The 16,608-nt window shown below is 42.7% G+C and overlaps 1 protein-coding gene across 7 annotated transcripts in view; it reads left to right on the top strand.

The window, feature by feature from the left end:
• NPHP4 (nephrocystin 4) overlaps positions 1–15,358 on the top strand; it is a 105,611-nt gene extending 90,253 nt beyond the window's left edge. For 6 of the 7 annotated variants that reach the window (XM_019493871.2, XM_019493872.2, XM_014605805.3 and 3 more), the window contains 8 exons: positions 1,348–1,431; positions 2,700–2,856; positions 4,569–4,654; positions 5,924–6,009; positions 6,828–6,999; positions 9,822–10,001; positions 12,726–12,869; positions 13,420–15,358. In XM_019493871.2, the coding sequence (XP_019349416.2) occupies positions 1,348–1,431; positions 2,700–2,856; positions 4,569–4,654; positions 5,924–6,009; positions 6,828–6,999; positions 9,822–10,001; positions 12,726–12,869; positions 13,420–13,560 (1,050 nt within the window). In that variant the 3' untranslated portion in view covers positions 13,561–15,358. The remainder of the gene's footprint in view (positions 1–1,347; positions 1,432–2,699; positions 2,857–4,568; positions 4,655–5,923; positions 6,010–6,827; positions 7,000–9,821; positions 10,002–12,725; positions 12,870–13,419) is intronic. The other variant, XM_019493873.2, reaches the window with a different exon arrangement.
• The last annotated feature ends 1,250 nt before the right edge of the window (positions 15,359–16,608 follow it).

The following is a 16,608-nucleotide window of genomic DNA, read 5'->3' as shown; positions in this document are numbered from 1 at the left end:
TATTTCTAGTACGTGGTGGGTGGCATGTCACAGAGCTTCACATCAGCTGCTCATTACTCTGTTTTCTAAGCTATTTCCATTTTTCTAGTCCTGCCTGATATTACACCACGTAATTTAACAGAAAGTTGACTTTGCTTATGAGTGAGTGATGTCAGGCAGGCCCTAAAAATATCAGGTCTCAATTTCGGAGTAGCATTATTGGCATATCTTTGGGAGAAGTCAGAAATATCACAGCAACGTGCTGTCCTATGATATGTCCTCTTCTGGCCCCAGCCAAAGCCAGGAAACAAAGAAAATAAAATGGAGGAGTAGAAAGGCTGAGTCAATTCTTACTTTTTCCAAACCAGTTGTCCATCTGTTGTGGGTGTATGATAGCAAATGAATTTGGTATTTGTGAAGGCCATACTGAAAAATTTAATTTTCTTCCTAACCTACCAAGAAAGAGAGGGCTTGAATTTTAATGTCACTTTCCTGCTAGAATTAACCCTTCTACTTTTGCAACTGGCTTGCTTCCATCTGTGCCCCTCCGTTCTTGGTATGTTAAGATTTAGGGCTAAACTTATCCTTGATACACCGCCATGATGTTTGACCGCCTTAGCCTGTTCTCTGAGAAGCATAAAACTGGCTTTTGAAAAGAAGATTGAATCAAATTGTTCTCTTTCATACCCCTTTTAGTTCAGTACCATAGAATAAATGAGTGGGTGAAGCAAAGCTGCTGGGAGCTTGTAGAATTTGAGAGTGGTGGGCTGGAGGTACAAGCCAGCTTTGTAATTCTGAATTGCTCCATCAGTTCTCCTCCCGTGGGCTGCTGTTGCTAATGATCTGCCTCCCAGTCTCTTGATGCCATCTGCAACATACTGCACAAGGTTGTTTTTTTTAAATCATAAATTTTACTGAGATTTTAGCAAAACCAACAATGATGGAAAAAATGAAGTATTAAAAGAACTCTCACAATCTTAGCAGCCCTGAAAAGTGTCTTGACAGTGGCAACAGCTTTGTACTGTGCAGTGTTTTAGAATTAACATGTGCATGGAGAGGCTCTCTAAAACAAAATGTGGTGTTTTACAAGGCAAAAGCTGTGCTTTTGGGTCAGACTGGTAGAGGGCTGCATTCCAAAATTCTGTATTTCCCACCCGCACAGAACATTCTCAGATCCATGTATATACACAATGTTGTATCACAGGCAGAGAGAGAAATCAAGGGGAGAGTGCTCCCTCTAACAGCTCCCTGAGACTTTCTTGGACACTGTAGGCTTAGTTCAATACAGTGATAAAGATTCCAGAGAAAGCATTCGTAACATGATGCACTGCTTCTTGCCACGATAGCTGCCTCTGTATTTATTAACAGGGTCCTCCTGAAGTGAAATTCAGTAAAGACACAGATGCTACAACACCCTGGACATCCAATGCTATGCTGACAAAACACATTAAGGTCAGTGAGAGGTCAAGAGAGGAGCTTGCACTTGAAGTTTAGAGCTTGTTAAAATTGCAATAAAACTGGGTCAAGAATTGAACCTACATATATTTAAGTTCTTTAACCAGCCCATTTCTGATACAGATGGGTTTTGTTATTGGGAAATGCCTGCTATTGTAGTCAGAGTAGAATAATATGCCTTTGGGTGAAGTTGCATGTTACACTTGCATCATACTAAAGGCACTTAAAATGCGAGCATCCATGCATTAAAGCTCCTGAACTCATGCTCAATGCTCTCTGAGCATCTCAAAGTTATGTTACTTCAGTTGAGGGTTAACTCTGGGCAGTCCTACCTAGCTAATGTTAGTGTAACTTCATTCTACTTCAGGGAGATAAAATGAACACTTTGTAGTCCTCTAGCAACCCAGGATGCACTGCTGTCATCCCCCTCTCCCCCAAACCTAGAGCAGGGATAGAGCCCAGGTGTCCTGGCTCCTAGCTATATCCCTTCTCATCAAGCCTCTAGTGACAAATCAGATCTGTGTAGGCAAAAAACTGTATTAACTTTTAATGTGCAACTACTCACAGCACATTGTAACTTTTAATGCCATTTAACATTCCACAGATTTAGTATGGACTAAGTATAATGTGTAACTTCACTCTTTAAGTACTTTGCAAGCACTCTGCTTGTGCTTCCTGTGTTCTGTGTTGTAAAAGCCACCAGAAGCCAGTGAAAACAGTAGTATGTGTGTGTGTTTAACTACGCTTTGTACATGTGCATCCATTTTATAAATACAACTATTAGGGACCCAACCGTACTCATGTGGTTTCTTATGCTATTTTTTATTACGTAAAAGGGGAAAAGAGAAGATCTATATAGCTATAGCCAGCTCAGTTATATAAAAGGGTTTTGTTTGCAAACATAAGTTGACATCCACATTATCATCTTGTTCTTCTCTCTATTTAATTGCTTTCAACCCCTCTACCAATTGCTGAGTTAAAACCTTTCCTCTGACATTCCCTGCTTTCCCATGCCAATAATTCTTTTAGGAGGTTTAGATCACATACTCGGCTAAATGGAAGTCTCTTAATAGCCCCTGTGGTATTAAGGAGCCACTATTGTAAAAATACAAACAGATTGGGGAAAGATTTTTTACTTATTATTGATCAGAACAAGAGGTTGTTCTTTTCTAGCAGTTGTCAATTAAATGCTTCCCCCCACCCCCCAGCCACTTCTTTGTTTCCTCCTAAGCTAATTCCCTTTGCTCTGGCAATATTTTGGACAGGTCTCCTTCACGGTGAATGGTGGAAAGCCCCTCACAATTCTCAGTGTGACAGTGGAGCCACAGCCCCATGTGGTGGATCATACCTTCCGCTTCTATCATCCGGAGATGACATTCTTCAAGAAGTCCCTCCGGCTCCCGCCTTGGCACACCATTCCAGGTGATGAATACATGCACTGGGCTGAAAGTGCTCTTCTGCTTGCCTTCCTTTTCAAGACCACAAGCTTTAGTTACCACTCATGCTCAGGGCTGGTGCAAGGATTTTTACTGCCCTGGGCAAACAAAATTTTACCTCCCTCTCTTTTAATTCCAGGAGGAGCTGAGATCAGGCATCTCCTTAAACAGCAGCACAGCCAGCTCTGTGGGACATGTTGTTGCAGCGGCTACATCCCTGGAGCCTCAGGAGCTGGGCGTGGCCCTTGTGTCACTGCAGTCTATCTTGCCTTAGCCCCAGTGGTGGCAGTAGCAGTGCCCCCTGGGAACCCACCCAGAGTCCTCCATGTGCTGGTGGCAGCACACATACGTGCCCCCTGCTCTGGCACGGTACTGAATGGTTGGGCCATGGCATTTCCTAGGTTGATGCAGAGTTTCCTGTCCCTCTTCATGCTGCCCCTGTTTGGCACCTTCCTGTGCTACAACCTGATCTGCTGCAGCAGCGATACCATGCAAAGCCTGAGTACAAGGGGCATGCACACACCACCTACCCAACTCATAATGCTGTTTTTGCTGTCCACTACAATTTAGTGCATTAGGCAGCCACCTGCCCTGCCTGTATGATTACACCAACCCTCCTTATCCTGGATTCATGCTTCCCTGAAAGCTTCCTTCTGATGAGAGCAGTGTGGGGGCCTATGTGTCATAGTAGCAAGGGTGCTTTTAATCTTCCTGCCATAAAATTTACAAGGACTTATTGGACAGAAGCTTGGCTGGGATGGCTTAGTCAGGGATGATCCTGCCTTGAGTGAGGGGTTGGACTAGATTACCTTGTGAGGTCCCTTCCAGCCCTGCTTTCCTGTGATCCCTCTCTGTTGCATCCTACCTGGAGCCTTGTGGATGGTAACTTTACTCAGCCAGTCATACCAGCAATGACCTGTCTTTGATTCAGTCCCTTCATATGGGCTCCATTTCTGGACAGTGTCTAAACCTTACAGATTATTTCATTCTAATTTATCTAAAACCCAGCCTTTCCCATCCATGCTTCTAACCAGAAGTCCTGTCCAGACTTTGTCTCTTACATGTCCTGAATACTGCAACATCCTCCTCTTTGGCCTTGACAAGTGCAGCCTTGCCTTACTGATATCCTTCTGGCAGGCTGCTGTAAGTCTACTGCTTTAGCTGCATCACCTTTAATTGTCCCCCTTCCATTCTACCCAATGGCTTGTCTTCATTCCCGGTCCCCTCACAGCCTCTCCCCACCATGATCATCATTCACCTGCAAAGAGGTTGAGTCCAATCCCCATTGCCCACTAGTAAGACTTTCAGATGCACCCCTTAATAAGCACTATTGTAGTGTCTCCCCTGCTGCTTCTCATGTTTAGGAGGTGCTCTCTGACATACTGCAAAGCCACTGCAGTATCTTCCTACAGCTTTCTCATTGGTGCTCTTTCTTGTCTTGGAGGCTTCAGAAAACTGGGCAATATGAGGCTGGTGGCCACTCTCCATCACGTTGACTGGTATTGCATCACTGGTGCTCTGCTGTCAGTTGTGATCCATCTGATTGCAGTATACTTGATTATAACTCTTGGTTGTGCAGGGGCTCTCTTTTTGTTCTGTGTTTGTACAGGCCCTAGTGTGTTGGGGTTCTGCTGATTCCATGCGCTATGACTCTACAATGATAGCATTGTTTCCTCTTGTGCCTTTCTTCCCCTCTAGGTGCCCCAGCTGGAGTGCCAGGAGGGGAACCCGAGATGTATGTCCGCTGCAGTGACCCCAACATCATTTGTGAGACAAAAAAAATGGTACTGTTCACAATATGGCAAACTGAAATCTATGAACATGCATCCTCCACCTTTCACTAGCTCCTTCTACTGATTGAGTGTTGTTTTGTCTGAGGCAGAAACACCATGTACTACTAACACCACTTGGGATTTATTGATCTTTAATGTTACAGTATGATGGTATTAGGTTACAACTGCTATAATCCCTTATAATTGTGCAGGGGGAAGCCTTACTCTAGTCTGTATTTCTCATTTTAGCAATGCAGGCTTAATGTTGCATCGTACAGCCTTATACACCATGTTGCACTGTATTGTTGATAGGAAGAAATGGCACTTAGTTTATAACACTGGTGGAAACCACCATTGTTAAGAAAATGCCCAGTCTCTTTTTTAAGTGCTGCAGGTAAATCCTTTTTTCTAACTCAGAGGCTCTAGAACCAACAGAGAATGTACAGAAATACAAAGTTATCCCTAGTTAGTGGACTACCAAACTAGTGCCCAAAGCTGGGCTACTTTGCTGCTGTTTCCACTAGATTTCAAGCCAGCATCCAAGTGCCCAAGAACTCCAGTTCTACAAAGATGAAGGTCAAGGAATACCTAGAAAGAGAAGTAGATAAATAGAGCACTTGGCCTTGGATCCATTTTCTTTCAGGTGATGCTAATACTCTACCACTGAAGTGGTGCCTGATCTCTCTCAGGCCTTCATATCTGTACCAGTCTGATCTGAAGCACCTCAGAAGTCAGTTGGATTATGTTCATTCACTTCAATAGGCTTTGGATCAGGCCTGAAAAGCTGTTTATTTATAAACCCCTTAGTATTTTTCCTGATGCGCAGTGCATGATGGGTCCCTCTCCATAGTTTCTCGCCTTTGATTTTCAAGTTCCCTGGGCTTCTTTTCAGCTGGTTGGGATTTAAATGAAAAATAAACTCACGCATGTAAATGTGGATGGTAATGAAGGTTCTTGTTAATTGCCGTTGCAGAAATGTGTTAGCATAGTAATTGGATTATGGCTTGTTAGAAAACTTGGGGAAAACTCTCCAAAATTTAATTACTGAAACAGACCCAGAATGCGAGAGCCATTTGTATCATCTTTTGTAATTAAAAATACTGGAAGAGCTCACCCAAGCTGTATAATACTTAATAAAACAGTTTAGCTGGGTTCTGAAGCTCTTGTTTGTGGAAATGGGGTGGGGGTGTGAAGAGAGAAAAGGAACCCCTGGAGTCCTCATTAGCTGGTTTGATCTTTAGGTTAACTATTCAAATGATGCACTCTGATTTCTGTATACAGGGTCCTGGGGAACCACAGGATGTGTTTTTAAAAGTAGCTGGAGGACCAAGTCCACAGATCAAAACATTCTTTGTTGCTATTTACACGTAAGTAGGAGAATCCAAAAAGTGAACGGAAAATAATTATCCAGTGATGATGTGAGAGCAAAGAAGGGAACACACACAGAGCATTCTCAGTGCCCCAATTCCCATTCTTGACAGTTCTGTAGGAGAAGACTTTTGAATTCACTTGGTAGAGGTCTGGGATTGGGGTGGGAGACTTCAAGAAGACTCTAAAGTCTTCTTAGGTAGGAGCCACTAGAGCCCCTGTGCCTACAACAGCCAAATCTAAATCCCGCACATGTTCTCTGAGAAACCATTTGTTACTGTAGGAGATGTTTCCCTGATGGGCAGAAATAGAAGGGTAAGCTGAAGAGAGCTTGCTTACCTCAATAGTAGTTGTGTGTGCTTGTTTCCCCATAGCAGGGCTCATAGCCCAGTTTTGTTGCCCTGTGTACTAGCGAGGAGCCTTCAGGTAGGAAGAAGAAGATTTGCTCCTTTTAAAATAATTTCCCTAACTCTGTCCTGCTCTGAAAAGGGGTGGATGTTTTGATGTGTGTGCATGCCTTTTAGCCATTGGGCAACTTGTCAGCTTGATTCATCCTGGAACCTGGGGGATTTTGGAAAGTTTACCTAGAACATGTCCAGTTCTCATGTCTCTTAAGATATCTTTTATTTGCCATCACACAGTTTCTGCAAAGGCCTGCATGCATGTGTGCTGTGTGTAGAGGATGCCAAAAGGACAACCTCCCACTCTACATGTGCACTTGTTTGTGTCATTCATGCATCTTGGAATGGTCTTCCCTGTAACAACCCCCCCCTTCTTTCAGACAGATCATCATAGGCATCTCTTTTCTCTGCTTCAGGGACGCGTGGCTGGCTACTCCCCTCCAGATCTGGAAGTTTTATCTCCACTCACTACAGCGGGTGGACGTCAGCTGTGTGACTGGACAGTTGACTCGCCTGTCTTTGGTACTCAGGGGCACACAGGCAATCAGGAAAGTGAAAGCTTATACCTCTCACATGCAGGAGCTGAAGGTAAAAGCCACTATGCTGTGAGCAACCTTTTATATTATTGCCTCTTTACCTTCCCGACTGCAAAGAGAAACCAGTGATTCGGAGGAAAATACAGGGAGTGGTGAACTGAAAATGTGTGGACTTTTCTCTAGTTAAAATAACTAAAAGATTTTCATTGACAACACCAATGAAAATAACCCATCCAGTATGAAGCAAATCCCATTAGGAATTATGAACAATTTACTACCATAAAGTCTTCGTTATAATTATCTTTTGATTAAAGCTGTCATGTGTAGGATCATTGGTACAAAACCCCAGAGGGCAAATTATCTGAATTAATGAGACTATCTTACGACTAATAATTTCTTTAGAATTCATTTAGTCATAATTATAAATGTGAATAATAAAAGAAACACAAACTCCATTACTAACCCATCAATTAAAAAAAAAATCAATGTTTAAATTCTGTCCTCCTGGCTGCAAACTGGGAGAGAAATCCCATTGGCCGAGCCCAAAGCTAATGCCCTTCCCGAAACTGATTTATGGATTGGAGCAGAACACCTTGGATGCATCCAAACATGCAGGCACGTACAGTTTGTGGGGCCGCAAGCCTCTTTGTGGTGCCACAAACTGCATGTCCAGAACATTAAAGCAGGATATTCTGGTAACAAAAAACACCACTGCAAAAAAGTGGCACAGTGCACATGTCCATAGCATGCGCCAGAATATGTGGAGGGCTGGTTGTTCAGACTAATGTTCTGGCTGCTGGCCAGTTTCTGTGCCCCCGGATCTGTGCCTCTGCTGCATCAGAACATCAGCTAATACTACTGGGGTCACCACAGGTGCTGGCATCAGCCTCCCCTACCCCTAGCCAGGACAGTTTGCTGCATGCCAAAGTACACGTGCAGAGGTGTGTGATGGAACACAAAGCAGTGGCACGAATTTGTGTCTCTACAAGCTCGTGTCCCTGCATGTGGGGACATGCCCTTTGAGTTTACTTTTAGCTGCTTCCTGTTTCGCTGGGTCTGGCAGGCATTTGGGTGAGCTGGTGCTCATAATGAGACAGTGAGTTCCAAGCTTTACTCACAGTTTACACTGTACGTCATCCTGCCATGTAGAACTGGCCTCTTTTAAGTGGCCTTTACACTCCTTGCAATTTGCTCCACCAGTATTAATTAGTTCTAGCCCAAATTTTGAAAGAGTGGCTACTAAATTTGCCTCCATTTTTAGCTGGTCGTCTGGAGACATGTAGCTGAATTTTCAGAAGTGAGGTACATCCTTAGCTCTTACTGCAGCCAGCTGGATTGTGGGTACTCGCTAGCTCTGAAAATCCAGACCTGAGATCCCAAAATTGGCCAACAAACAGTAGAGTCCCTCAGAATTAGAGAACACCTTTGGAAGTGCAGGCCTTGCACTTGCATCCAATGCCTGTGTTAATGCAGGGTTTCTTTTTGATGCGTTATATTGCCTTGGTGAATGCTTTTCTTTAAAGATGTACAGATGAGCCCAAGGAGCAGGCTGATAAGCATCTTCATTTCTGAATGTGAATACCATGCTAATGTGAGGAAATGCTTGTTGGCAGCTGAGGAAAGCTTTAGACCCTGCCAGATAAGGCTCACAACTTTCCCAGTAGAATAACTCCCTCTGCACCCCCCCCTCCCCCACCGTATTGCTTGTTACATAGTGCTGCATGGGTTTCTTATCAGGATCAGAAATCTGTTTGGCATCTAAAATGAAAGTGTCTATTACTTTGACAGTATCCTTTCCACCTTAAGTAGGAAGCTGCAGCTACACAAATAACTCGCCCTTTCCTTCCAGATAATCGGTCTCTTCTCTGCTAATAGATATAGTATTGATAGCACTCATAGAGAAGAGTTTTTATTTTTTTAGCACCTGGTGCCTCTTTACAAATGCTAGTTAAAAATCCACAAAACAGCACAGCTCTTCTTGCTTAACGGTTGTGTGCATGCACTTGTATAATTTATAAAGTAAAAAGGGTGGCTGTGGCAGTAAAATATATCTTACCAAAACCACAATATATTCAGGGACCATCTGCTATTCTCATAGCATTGAATACATCAGACATAATTTAAACTGACAGCACTCTCTGAATAGATCCTTTTTTGATCCTATAATCAAGTAGCCATAGGGCAATAACAAAGGTGAATTTTTTTACCTCAGACATGCAGTTCAGATGTTGATTACAGCATTTTTGTTACTGGAACTCATTCTGTTAGCCAAAGCAGCGCAGTGGATTATGCAGCCAAGGCAGAGTTTTAAAATAAAGTTTGCCTCTAATTCATTAATGCAGTTGGCTTTCATTTCCATGCCAGAAATACACATGCTCTCTGTTTTATCAGCATCTAATTTACATTCCAAACGAGTCTATGGGGGTGCAGGAGATTAACTTTCTTTCTAACTTGATCAAAGGACACCAGTTTGGTGCCTTGAAAAAGTTCTCTCATGGAGCATATATAAGTTCAGGTGAATATCTCCTTCCATCATCTGTCACACTGTTACTACTTAATGGTGTATTATACACCCGGTGAAGATAACTCTGACCAAAACACCACCGATGCCTATCTCTCCTTTTCATCTGAATGGTCCCTTCATGCATTTGTAATGTAAAACACTAGAGCTAGAATGATTTATGTTGAGAGCTAATTTCCAGGAGCAGAAAGATAGAATATAATTTGGAGGATTCTGATCAAGTCTTTTGATGATTCTTTTCCTGAGTGGCAGGGAGGCACTGTCTACCCCTTTGGTATTGGGGTCCTGTGACTTGGTCATTGTGCTGAGCTGTGGGCAGATTTGCTCGTGAGCGTTTTGCTTGTTTCCTGTAGGTGGACCCAGAAGGCATATTTATTCTCCCTCCACATGGAGTGCAAGATCTGCACATTGGTGTGAGGCCTCAGAAAACTGGCAGCAAATTTATCTACCTCAACCTCGTGGATGTGGAGTACCATCAGCTTGTGTCTTCCTGGCTGGTCTGTGTATCTTGCCGACAGCCTCTCATTTCCAAGGTGCGTTGGTTCTTATTGTTTAGAGACTTAACTTGCCCTGGACACAATAGGCATTTGTACGTGTACATGTGATACAGTGCCGGGCACTTTTAAAAGGCACACTGGTGTGCATGAGAACAGAATTAGGCACGTATGTTTTAAATCGAGCACTGATTAGAAACCCTTCCCCAGTCTTAGAAGTGCCCTTTAAAAAGCACCCGGTGCTGTGGCGTATACATTTGTATAAATGGTGAAATGCATGTCATCGCTGAGAAAATGGCAGTGGCGCACTTTTGAACTAAAACACTTCGAAGGTGTTTTAGTTCAGAAGTACACCGCTGCTATTTTCTCAGCGCTAATGTCCATTTCACCATTTATACAAATGGATGCAACATGGCGCCGGGTGCATCAGCTCACATGCTCTGCAGACTCAATTAATCGAGTCTGCTCTGATGTGCTGGATTTCCAGAATGTCGGAGCAGACAAAGGTATGTGTATAAGTGCCCACTGTGAGCAGATTAGGTTTACTGAAGCTGTCACTGCCATCTGTAGACCACATCTATCTATTTTCTGCACCATCCACCTATCTACTTATTTGTCACCCAGCACCTCAAATCTAGGCATCATTCTTTATCAGAAATCACCCCTTTGAACTAAGCAAGGATGGGAAACTTGCAGCTCATCCCTTATACAGAAAAGGGCATGACTACAATCACATGTTGTAAGGACTGTAGGAATCATGGAGCACATTTTGCTAATTCTTCTGTGGAAGATAGTTTGCTTTCTTTGCAGACTCTTAGAACCTGAAAGACTTTTCTGTTAGTCAGAACTATCCCATTATAGGATCATAAAACTAATTTCTAAAAATTTCTGAGAGATCAGTGATAAAACTAACATGCCTTTCATCCCATTTTTGAATTAATCCCCTTAAAGTAGTAATACAGCAACTAACTTCAAAAGTAATTGACTTCACACGCTATATACCATGAACTGCAAAAGTAATGATATTACTATGTCTGGCTAGTTGCTTTAGATGTCCCCTGGTATGAGCAGAGGGAGCACTCTGGTAGAAGTAGGCTTTTTTCCCCTTTTTGAATGCATACTCCATATTATTTCTGTAAGGCCCCATCTTTCTGCCTGTGAAGAATCCTGTTAGAAACTACCATAACATTTCATTCAGCCCTTGATTTGAAGATAGCTCCATCTTTAGGGGCTCCTGGGAAACATGAGTTGTGAAATTTAAGTTACAGAAAGTGGATTTCCTATCTGCTCTAAATCTGATCCAGTTCAGGACCTTGTTCCAGGATAATAAATTGGATTTTCCAATTAATGAATGCTCATTTAAAAAAATATATGTTCCTGAACCACTGAATATTGAGGGAAGTTAAATGCAACATTTTAATAATGCAGCCCTGCTCTTAATGACTATTAAAACACTCCTCTGCACTGTGCTGTGCCATCTGAAATAGCATGAGGGCTGCCCTAATGGAAGTGAATTAACTGCTAGAAGAATGAGCCTGGCTGCAGTCAGGTCCCTTTGTCTTTTAGGTTAATTATTACATATATATGAATGTTCCTTGGTCTAGGCTTCAACTTGAAGACCTTCATTCAAAGGCCTCTATCCCTTTGTCCAAAAGGCAGAAATTAGAGCATGATCCATACATACTGCCTGGGAGCCCAGAAGAAAGGATAAGAACAGAAGACTGATGTGTTAGTGGTGGGTGATATTTTCCCTTCTGCAAGGCCAGGGCTCCGCTTCAGTTTCCCATGAAGGGGTGCAGGTGGGAGTTGAGAAGTGCATAGGGTTAGTGCTAACTCTTCGAACAGAGGTGAATTTCTCCTATGATAGCTACAACAAGGGGCCTGTGGCAAAAGAAGAGTTCTTCACCAGCATTCACATATTCTTCATAGGAGTGATAGATAACAAGGGCCTAAATCCATGGTGTAATGTTTCTAGTCAACACATTTTGGGTGTGTCTACGTGTCACTGTATGGGGTTTGAGCAAGGCGACGTTGCTGTGGCGCTGTGCTTTAGTACTTTTGGAAGTACTAAAGCACGGCACAGTATGGGTGGTTACTGTGCTATGAGTGTGGTGCTTGGGTAGATTTAGCAGCATGCTATGCCTGGGAAGTATGCTGCTATGGTGACATAATGGTCATGTGTACACACACATGATCACTACATCGCCGGAGCACGCCACACAGCAATGTATTGCATTGCTATATCGCTATAGGGTGACGTGTAGACACCCCCTTTGAGTAGCGTTTTCAAAATAAAACATATCAGTGTTTGCTGAGCGAGAGTTTTGCCCCAACTTCTCTGGGACTGGATTTAATTCAACACCAGTTGCTTTTGAAATCCCCACTATCCATTTCTGTGCACACAGTCACAGAAGATGTGAATACACAGTCAAGCTGAAAATGGATACATAGACAGTGGGGCAGGCTTTCAGGTCTTCTAGTTCACATGCTGGGCAGTAAGAACAGATTGCTCCCATAAACTTATCTACTTGGACTTGAGCAGCACTGGCAATTGGGTCATAATCACCTCGTCTTCATGTTCTTAGTGGAATTCACCCTTGGCGGTCTTACAAAGTAGTTACCACTCTCTGTGAACTAGATAGAACTTTCAGAATTCTTCCCATGCTGCTTATTGCCATATGGCAAAGCTTTGAGTCTTACTGCAGATCTACACTGTGTCATTGCTGCAATGATAACTCTGTGATTTCTTATGTGCACCCACAGGCCTTTGAAATAACACTCCCTGCCAGTGGAGGGAAAGGCTCGAACAAACGGATCACCTACACAAACCCCTACCCCTCCCGGAGGATGTATTTTCTGCATACCAACCGGCCCGACCTGCTGCAATTCAAGGAGGATTCCTTTGAGGTAGTGAACCCTACAGCATGGCTGAAAAGCTTGTGCTAGTCCAGTCAGGTTCTCCCCAACTTTTAAACCTCATATTTCATAGTCAGTGTGTTTTTCCAAACTTTATGGACCAGATATTCAGAAATGCCACTCCCATGGACTTCAGCAAGTGCGGTGGGAGGTGAGCCCTTTGGAAAAATCACTCCCTAAATGCCATTCCCTGTGTCACAGTCTGCTATTGTCAGTAAGTTTGACTCAGAAAACTATGCTGCATGCTCTTTTCATAACAAATTGCCTGTGTTTGCTTATTGAGACTGAAAATATATTAGCAGAAGTAGCAGGAATAATTTGCTGTGAGCAAACACACACCCACTGGAGTTTGAAAACTTCATACCTCTCTTGTTTTCTGTCAGTTCAGACGGTTGGGGTCTCTGAGACCAAGGCCTAATAGACACCCATGCCTGCTATTAACACAGTTCCCAGGCTTAGCTCTCGTATTAATGGGAGCCAAACCAGTGTGGAAAGAATGGGGATATTGATGATTAACACTGTCATGTCACTCTTCTTGCAGCTCAGAGGTGGGGAGGTATACACCATCGGCTTGCGGTTTGCACCAACCCAGAACACTGGTGAAGAGGAGATTCTGATTTATATCAATGACCATGAAGATAAGAATGAGGAAACCTTTTGTGTGAAGGTTGTCTACCAATAAAGAGGGGTCCTTGCCTGGGGGTCAACAGAACATGTTCCTACAGCATCAATCAAAACTTCCACCTTAACAGCACCACCTACCAAGGAACACAATCCTGTTTTCATTGCTGGCTTTAGATGTTTTTACTTACTATAAATTTTCTGTTTCTGCTTTCTCCTTGACCATGTTATTTGCAGATGAATAGCCAGCTGAGCACCTCTGCACACCTAACCCAGAGACTCAAAGGATATGTTCCCTTGCTGTTTGCAATTTGCCTCTATCTAATCACGTCGTTGCCAAGTCACTATGATTTATTGTCTCACTGAATTCCTTGCACATAGCATGACCTCCAATGATGTAAAATTGCTGTATTTGTTTTCCTCCTACTTAAGAATATAAGTATGTATGTGTGTATTTATACCGTATGTCATAGTTCAGAAGACTGACACACTATTTCTATTATGCTTTACTGTATTTTTGGCTTATTTAAATTTTTTTAAACTCCCCCAAAATCCCAGATTTTGAAAAACTGAATTTCCTGAATATTTTTGTAAGAGTATTTTTTCTTTACTCAGTTTTGTACAGAAAGACAAATCACTTTTACAGGAGATTAGATGCTTTTTACTCCTTTTTGTTCTGTAATTAAACTGTTTGACAGAACCTGCACAGCACTGCAGAGCTTTTTGTTACCAGTCTTTTCCTAATACAGGCAGGCAACTCCCCACAGGCTGCTGGGGCGAGCCTTAGAGCTGTCCTTCCTCTTGGCAATGTGGACAATTATCCCTTTAAACAGCTTACCAATCAGAAGCATTGCACAAGTCTGTCCTTTCTATGGAGGCTGGAGAGGCTCGAGTTTAGTCTGATATTAAAGAGCTCCTGCATGGTTTGACTGGAGAAAAAATAATCTCTTCCAAAAATGAGAGCTAGTATAGCCCCAGCCATTGGAAGCATGGATTTCTTTTCCTCCTTGAACAAACAGCAGTGAGGTCTGGTATTGGTTTTAGGGCAGAGGAACCTTTTATGTCTCAGGCAGCAGTTACTGGGCTGGAAAGCAAGCATACATCAGGCAATTTTACTTGCAGTCAAGGAGCAGAATTGTGAGGTGTACTATTAACAACCAGGACTGTAAGAGTATGTCTACACAGTGCATAGTTGCCTGCAGAGACCACAAAGCTATTGGTGATTAAGACTATGTCCATTCAGTTTGTCACAGGTTGCCATTCTGTATTTTATCACCCGGTGCTTTGGCTTCTGGGCGACTGAATGGTGCTCCCACACCAGCTTCTTGCTTAACAAGACACATCTCCCTGCTTAATGCCCTCCCTAAGTAAGAGCCTTCTTCCCTGGAAAATCATGCACAGAGGCTTTCAAACAGCTTCTTGTGAGTAGAAGGTTTGAATTAACTTTGTATTATCCCAAATTCATGCCAGAGGACTCTAGAAATGCCAGTTTGGCTGGGTCTGCTAAAGAGACTACAAGCTCTTTTTGACCAAATTTAAGAGAAAATGCTTACATCCCCCCCATTGCTTGTGACTTCCATTTGAGGAGCACTTTGGCATGTTAACTAATCAAGTATATCAGCATTTAATTGTTGTGTTTAATAAATCACCTCTGATTGGGATAAAACTGATAACTGCAGGCTTAGTTTCTGTTTTTGGCATAAAAACAGTATACCAAATAGTGAAACAAGATGATGATGTGTGCAGAACTCAGGTTATATATCTTTAACATTTTGACAAACATAATTTTTAGGTTTTCAATTTTTTTGCTGTTGTTCAAGCACTTTATAGAACAATAAACTTTTTATGTTTCAATGAAATTTTTAAATGAAAGCATTAAACTTTTTTCAAAAAAATGCAGTGTGCCCATTCATGTTTCAGTCAGCTTTAGATGCAAGTTACCATCTGGTACTGGGTCAGACAGAGTAGATGTCAAAAGAGCACCTTTTTTCTGGAAGAGTTAGAAGATTATCTAAAACTTTGAGAATTTGGGCTGTAAAGCTTGTAAGAGTTCTCTCACCATATTCATGGTTCAATGTTACACCACATGGGCAACGTTTTAACTTGTGGCTGTTAGCCCATTGTCCTGGTACAATACTTTCTATGTAAAGAAGGGCTCAGTCTGCTCACTGCTGCCTTGCACTATGCTGCTGGCTGTCTCAGTTGTCCCCCTGAGATCTGAAGCATTTATATATTTGGTTGTTTGGCAACTTTCGGGCATAGATGATGATTCTTCATTACAGCTTTGTCTTCAGAGGGTATAGTTTCAGAAGGGATTTCAGTTTTCATTTTGGACATACAAAAGCTGGAGTTTCAAAACCACTCAGGTCTGTCCCATCAGCCCAGAAAAGCAAACTGTATCTTATATGAGATGGCAAAACAGAACTTCATGCCAAGCCTGACAGACTATGATGTAGCAAGTGAGTGCCGTGGCCATGGCTTGGTGACCCCAGATTCACATAGGTGTGAATGAGAACAGAATTAGGCACCCATGTTTTAAATCAAGCACTGATTTGAAGCTCTCCCTCAGGCTTAGAAGCACACCAGACACTTGGCAGCACCCAGCCTGTACACTCAGAAGAAATGCAGCCATGGAGCAGCAGGTTATTTGCCAACCATGTTTTTCCTCATCTATGACGTGTGTGGCATGAAGAGTCCCAGTGATCCCAACCGTGGATATGTAGTTTTTGCATAGCGGTCTTATCTGGATGTGACTGTCATGGAGCATGGTTGCTCAGTAAGGGACTAGAAAATAGTTTACATGGCTCTGGAAAGCAGTTGAGGGGGGTGTCTCCTCATTACAGAAGAAGCCTCCCAAACTTTTCGTCAGCCTTGAGCATATTTCTTTGCTGAGGCATCTGAAGACTTTTAACTGCCATTTCAGTCCTAGCAGTGCAGAGATATGTGTTTTATTGGGGTAACCAAGGCTATAGCTGGTTCTACTGTAGGGGAAAGCATTGGCAGGATATGTCCATGTCCTTCTCTGTTGAGATCGTGAAGAGGAGGGAGGAAGGGATAGAGGTGCAAAGCACATGCTGGTTTATTGTTGCTTTTTTAAGTTTTAGTGTTT

Source organism: Alligator mississippiensis, chromosome 13 (genome assembly GCF_030867095.1).
Source record: "Alligator mississippiensis isolate rAllMis1 chromosome 13, rAllMis1, whole genome shotgun sequence".
NCBI lineage: Eukaryota > Metazoa > Chordata > Crocodylia > Alligatoridae > Alligator > Alligator mississippiensis.
This window is presented reverse-complemented; position numbering and strand designations above follow the sequence as displayed.